Here is a 6459-nt window from a genome sequence, read left to right as displayed (position 1 = left end):
TGTTTTATTCATCATCTTTATTCTGCGGGCTTTCAGTTCCTCATATTATTAAATTATTATTATTGTTATTATATAACAAATAAAACTTATCAAACAAGTTTTGTTATTCAATACAACTTGTTTTATTTGTTGAGACGAGAGTCTGAAGTTCAACTGTATGTGAACATTTAAAAAACCCAAATAAAACATTTCAACGAGTCAGAATCTGAAATAAAATAATACATCATAAACTTTCATAACAACTGATTTTGAGGTCAACTTCCAAAGGAAAATAAGCTGCTCGAGATCAATACTATGTTTAATTAAAGGTTGATTAAATGGAAGTTTACCGATATATTTTATAATGTCATAAAGCTTCCTCTAAATTAACATTCCAGTTCTCTTCTTTATTTGAACAATAAGAACTCTTATCATGTCACCGTGTGTGTGTGTGTGTGTGTGCGTGTGTGTTTGTACCTTGGCCGTCTGGTAGATGTTGACGGCGTTGTCCACAGTCACACCTTGAGACAACTTCATCTCACAGCTTCTCTGAAGACCTCTGAGCTGGAAGAAAGTGGCCAACGGAAGCAGCTACCAAGAAAAGAAACATATGTACATATATGTAAACATATATGTAGAAAGTGTAAAAGGAAATGTTTAAAATAGATTAAGATTATCTATAATTAAGAGTTTTTTGGTCTAATGACGGCATGATGGTGATTTTTATACGTCGACTTGGTCCAAAAGTGTCTAAGATATCTCAGGTAGAAAGACAGAAGACAGAAGACAGACCTTTGTGTGTGAAATACATTTAAAAACATTTTACCGTCATGGCGTCAGACTGGGAGATGGTCAGTCCCTCCGTCCCTCCACAGTACAGAGACTTCATCATCATCTGCATAGAGACACACACACACACACACACTGCAGTGTTAAACAGTCACTGTTATTAACACCAGAGGACAGACGGTGAGTCTCACCTGGAAGGTGCCGTAGGTCATGTGACTGACATGGATGATGTTGTCGGGGGAGTCGCAGAGCATCCGCCGAAACCTGACGAATTATTAAAATAAATAACATTTTCATGTTGTTTAACGTTTTTATACAATGTGCATGAAATAAAATGTGATTTGTATTAATTGTACTTTGTTCAGTTAAATGTGTCAAATGCAGAACTTTGTGGACCGATATCGTGATATTTAATGTTATGAAGTTGTTGTTTTTTTTACAGTTTATGAACATACTAAATATAGTAACATTTTCATGACTATGATACGACTTTTTTTAGTGATATTTTGAAGAAATACATGTTTTTTATTGAATATACTTTGATCATTTAAGGTGTCACATGCAGCGCTTTGTGTAACATAATCGTGACATTTTCATGAACTTTATACTCAAACAGCAAAGAGCAAGAATCTTCCAAATAACTTCTTTAATGTCCATAAAGGTGTGTGTGTTTCTATAGCTCTACAGGTATAAAGTACTCTATAACTACTCTATAACTAAGTACTATATAATAAGAGAGATACACTGACCTCTCAGAAGCCGACATCAGCAGCACTCGGTGAGCGAAGAACGGACGTCCGTCCACCATGAAGGTGACGTCGGACATCTCCTGGCTGTTCAGGAAGTGAATGTCTGAGGACGGAGACGACAGGAGATCCATTAAAGTTGTCGCTGAGTGTCGTCGATACGTCTCGTTGTCACATGATGATGTGTTACCGAGCTGAGTGGACAGACCGACGTCCACGGGACGGACCGGAGGAACCGGAGAGCAGCTGTAGCAGTGAGAGAAGACGGAGGCCAAACGTTTGGTGAGGACGAAGTCCTGGAGGAGAGAAAACGTTAAGAAATGTTAATAACTCTGATAAAATAAAGAGAGATATGTAAACTGTCAACGCAGCAGTTTTATGAAATACTATATAATTACTTTTTTATTAAAACTTTGATGACGTAACATAATATGATGTTTTCATGACACTTTTAATGACAGCACCCGACCCAGAGGAGCGCTGTGCTTGCTGGTTATTATTATTATTATTATTACTAGTCACACCTTGCTGGTTTCCAGCATGCTGAACATGAGCGGTATCCCTGTGGAGAGGAGCTCGGGGCTGTAGTCCTCCGTCCTGATGCAGGGGAACTCTGTGAGGAGGGAGACGATCACTTTGTCCCGACACAGCTGCTGTGCTCTGCGGAGAGACTCCAGCCAGATGTGGAGCATCCAGGGAACACCTGGACACAGCAGGAGGAAGGCGGGACAAAGCCGGTCACAGATTCATGAATGGACGGAAGGAGAGTGTTTGTTTTCAGAGACATACAGAGAAAGACTGCTCTTCACACAGCAGCTTTTTGTTCTTGCAGTTTTGAATTTTAGATTATAAATTTAACAGCTAGAGCAACTTCCAGCATGAAGCAACGATACAATTTCAAAAAATCATGCAAGAATGTTGTTTGTAACAATTTAAAGCAACAACAGGTTAGAATGAGCTGGTCCCTTCGCTTCCCTTTTGACTTAGTTTGCAGAAACAAATGATATCGTTTGACATCATCACCAGCGAGCTCACCCATCTCTCTGAGCTCCATGGTGACGTCCAGGTAACCGTGCTCGGCGCTGTAGTAGGCCGCCTGCTGCAGGGCTTTCATCCTGGCCTTACACAGTCTGGGAACAGGGCTCGGGGAATCCGGAGCTTTTGAGTCCTCCACCTCCTCCTCCTCCTCCTCCTCCTCCTCCTCTTCTTCCTCCTCCTCCACTCCTTCAGCCAGGATCTCCTCCAGAGAGAGGATGTCCTCCTTCCTGTGCTGAGGCTGCAACAGCAGCCTCCTCAGGATGTTCCTGTGGAAGAAGAGAGGTTATTATATTTCACAAATTGTACATGAGAAACCCTCCTCTTGCACGCTTATGTGTCATCCATGTTGGCGTTGAATTAGAGGACCTGCGATTCTTAATTATCTGTGGATTCTGGCTACAACATGCTGTGTACCTGTGTGAACCTTGACTGAGCTGACAGTTTATATCTGGACAAACGTCTCACCGGTGTCCGTGTGCCGCAGCGTAGGTGAAGCAGTTCATGTCCTCATATAGCGGCGATGTGAGTGAATTCCCATGATGCACTCTGAGCAGCGGGTCAGCTCCGTGGCTGAGCAGCAGGCTCACCATCTCGTAGTAACCTGGGAAACCATTTAGTTAGATTTATTCAAGAGGAAGAGGCATCATCATCATCATCTTCACCTGAACACGCGCTCGTTTGTGTTGTATTTATATAATATCATAAATAAAAAACAAACTGGATTATACTTTGAGCAGTGATCCATTCTGGAGGTTTTGTGAAGTTTGCCAGAAAGGGCAAACTTTAAACTTTATATTAAAACCCAACTGGAGACAGAGCAGAAACTTTGTACCTTCACAAGCTTCAATTCATTCAATAATCTAATTTAAGGGATCTTCTTCTAAACGTATCGGCTCATAAATGAGATGTTTAAACCCAGAATCAGACAGCGAGCGTGTGAAGACTCTCTATACTTTATTAAACTGCAGTATAGAATCAGTACCGTTCTGTCTGCATATTGTCAGAGTTTGTGAACGTATTTTCATGGATTTGATGAATCGGCACTTCTCACCTGCAGCAGCAGCGAGCTGCAGCGGCGTCTCGGCCGAGCTCTCCTGACCGTCCAGCTGTGCTCCTCCCTCCACATCTGCTCCGGCCTCCAGCAGCAGCTGAGAGCGGGAGGAGACGTTACGCTGACCGACGGCGTCGCTTTATGTACCGGCAACATTTCAGCAACGAGGCGATTCAAAGCGTTTCACAGAAAATATGAATAACTTTGATTCTCCCCCAAAGTCTTTGTGCTCTCTCTCCTCACAGGTTCACCTGGACCCTGGTCCTACATGGATCCTGGTCCTACATGGATCCTGGTCATCCATGGACCCTGGTCCTACATGGACTTTGGTCCTACATGGACTCTGGTCCTACATGGACTCTGGTCCTGCCTGACACCCCCTGCTATTACTATTAATATTAATATAATTATTATTATCAGTCACATTTCTATCACTATTACTGCTTTTATTATGATTATTGTTCTATTATATCTACTGTTGCTGCTATTATTACTAGTCATTCTTATTCTGCTATTAATAGCGCTTCTACTGTCATCACTACTCTGGTTATATGTATTGTTTCTGTCGTATGGATTGATTGTGTTCCATAAGCCGTGGAGTCCTCACCTGAGCCACAGACAGGTGACTGTGCAGCACGGAGAACGTCAGAGCCACCCAGCGCCGGCTGCCGGGGTGAACCGACGGGTTTGAGGCCGAGCAGCCGGGGACCTGAACGACGTCATCAAACACCGTCAGTCACAGAGACGCTCACCTGAAGACGTAGAGAAGGCTGCAGCTGCGTGTCTGTTACCTGCTGGTCCAGGTGAGCTCCGGCCTCTATGAGCATCTGAACCAGAGCTTCATCTCCTGCTGCCGACGCGTACATCAGAGGACTCATCCCCTGCACCGGCACACAGGGAGGCTTTTTATTATCATACTCTGATCTCACAAATCTCTGTTTACTCAAAAAACCAATCACAACCTCTGATGATGACAGAGAAGCAGAAGATAAACCTGAGACTGAGGCTCTTTCACGTTTTACGTTTTTTTTGTCTCCTCGATTCCTTTCCTCGCCTACTCCCGTCCAGATGCAAGCGAGGAGGCAAGGAGGCGAGACGAGTCGAGGCATTCGACATAATGAGACATCGTCATTTAAAGATATACATCCAAAAAATATGAATTATGTAACAGCTGCATCAGCTTTCTGTTTGTTTGTTGTTGTTTTGTTTTACCGCTGTGTTTTATGATAACTTATATAATTATCTCTCACCTGGTCGTCCATGGTGTTCATCCCCTCAGCTCCCAGCAGCCCCATGGCCTGACGGACCAGATCTGCTCGCCCACACGAGAGCATCCTGAAGCCCAAATCCAGCTGGAACTTTGCCGCAGCGGCTTCAGCATCCAAACATTTAAAGGACTGGAAGCAGCACTCCAATCTTTGAGAGAAGGAAAACAAAGCATCATTCAGGAAGCGGCTCCTTCTCACTTTGAATCAGATGTTATTGTTAATTTATGTCTCCAGACATTCTTACTTCAGCTGTCGGGGCTCACAGTCCAGTCCTGGGAGGAGCTGCCTGGCTGTCTGTCTGACGTCATCGCTGTCCACCAATAGGCTGCGGCGATGTTCGACGTGCACCACGGCAACTCTGATCCACTCCATGAGAGGAGGGAGGAGCAGGAACGGCCTGTAGGAATATTAGGAGGCTTTACAAACCGGCCCGGGACAGGAGGGCTCTACAGCGGGGGGGGGGGTGACATGAGATGCCTGCAAAGAGCTAGAAGGATATTAAAAGCAGGCGGAAACTTCTGGTTCTGAAAAGTGAAGTCAACGCCCTGTCGTACGATGAGAATAAAACTACCTTGTAACCTTCGTAACATGTCGGTAAACATGTGGCTCTAATATCTCTGGTTTTATTTCTATTGTTTTTAACAGTTGTTCAACAACAATTCCCCGAATCAGATCAGAAACGGTTTACGTACGTTACACATACTCGGTGATTGGTGCATAACAGGGGCGTTTCTAGGATTCAAAGAAAGGGGGGGCTTAGCCCCAAGGGCAGCGGCATGGTTGCGCGGCAATTTTTTTTGGGGCGCAGCGGATATCCATTGTTTCAGACAGTTCATAGATTGCTTTAAATCAGAGAGAGTGTGATTTTGCTCTGTAGTTTTGCTTGCGTTCAGTATATGATAACACAAGACAGTATATGATAACACAAGACAGTATATGATAACACAAGACAGTATATGATAACACAAGACAGTATATGATAACACAAGACTTTTGGAGACAGAATTTCAGGGTCATAGTGAAATTTGACAACACAAATATGAACTTTTCTCAAATAAAGAGAGAAATAATTTTCCTGCTTGGGAGTGATGCATATCCACATCACTCCCAAATCCTGATTCTTAAAGGGACCGCACACAATGGATGGAGAACGGACCTGACGGTGTCAACGTTACATCGTTCAGTATGATGAGAGGCTGTTGGATTGTAATTTGAAGGGGGAGAAAACATACAAACCAGAACGCACGCACATATGTAGCATTTTTTTTGTTTTTTTAAAGCCAATAATGTCAAATTATTTAGGGGGGCTTCAGCCCCCCTAAAATGTAGGCCTAATGACGCCCCTGGTGCATAACAATAAACACTATTTAAAAATATAAAATATGAAAATTTACAGTAAAATATGGTACGTTAAGGTTTATATTAACAGAGAAGAGTTGTGCAGAAACTCCAGATTCTTACTATTTATGACGTCAGTATTTCTCAAACGTGTTTTTATTTGGAGACTTTCAGGTGAAACTCAAAACTTACTTCAAAAAGCGAATTCACAGGTTCATTCTTACTCAACTCGTCATCTTCAGATCTTCAT

At 43.0% G+C, this 6459-nt stretch overlaps 1 protein-coding gene across 2 annotated transcripts; it reads right to left on the bottom strand.

Annotated features, from left to right (window-relative positions):
* Positions 1-83: 83 nt before the first annotated feature.
* On the bottom strand, positions 84-5285 carry LOC116401546 (ankyrin repeat and BTB/POZ domain-containing protein 2-like). 2 transcript variants are annotated; one of them, XM_031880004.1, is made up of 13 exons: positions 5116-5285; positions 4854-5019; positions 4395-4484; positions 4211-4312; positions 3604-3700; positions 3018-3153; positions 2550-2818; positions 2039-2217; positions 1705-1810; positions 1518-1620; positions 960-1032; positions 806-874; positions 84-570 (listed from the first exon to the last, which is right to left on the bottom strand). In XM_031880004.1, the coding sequence occupies exons 1-13, from the start codon at positions 5241-5243 to the stop codon at positions 361-363; spliced, it is 1728 nt and encodes a 575-aa protein (XP_031735864.1). In that variant the 5' UTR covers positions 5244-5285; the 3' UTR covers positions 84-360. The 2 variants fall into 2 exon arrangements, with proteins under 2 accessions (XP_031735864.1, XP_031735863.1); XM_031880003.1 differs by having other exon boundaries at positions 1518-1810.
* Positions 5286-6459: the final 1174 nt, after the last annotated feature.

Source organism: Anarrhichthys ocellatus, unplaced genomic scaffold (assembly GCF_004355925.1).
Source record: "Anarrhichthys ocellatus isolate YVR2014 unplaced genomic scaffold, GSC_Weel_1.0 scaffold522, whole genome shotgun sequence".
NCBI lineage: Eukaryota > Metazoa > Chordata > Actinopteri > Perciformes > Anarhichadidae > Anarrhichthys > Anarrhichthys ocellatus.
The sequence above is the reverse complement of the archived record's forward strand: the minus strand, read 5'-3'. Positions and strand labels throughout refer to the sequence as shown.

Bases quoted from the DNA above. Each gene is read 5' to 3' on its own strand.
- LOC116401546 (XM_031880003.1), bottom strand. From the start codon at position 5,243: ATGGAGTGGATCAGAGTTGCCGTGGTGCACGTCGAACATCGCCGCAGC. The intron at 2,218-2,549 runs GTGAGCTCGCTG...TGCTGTGTCCAG, and splicing joins CATGGAGCTCAGAGAGATGG to GTGTTCCCTGGATGCTCCAC. The intron at 571-805 runs GTAAAATGTTTT...TTTTCTTGGTAG, and splicing joins CCCAGTCTGACGCCATGACG to CTGCTTCCGTTGGCCACTTT.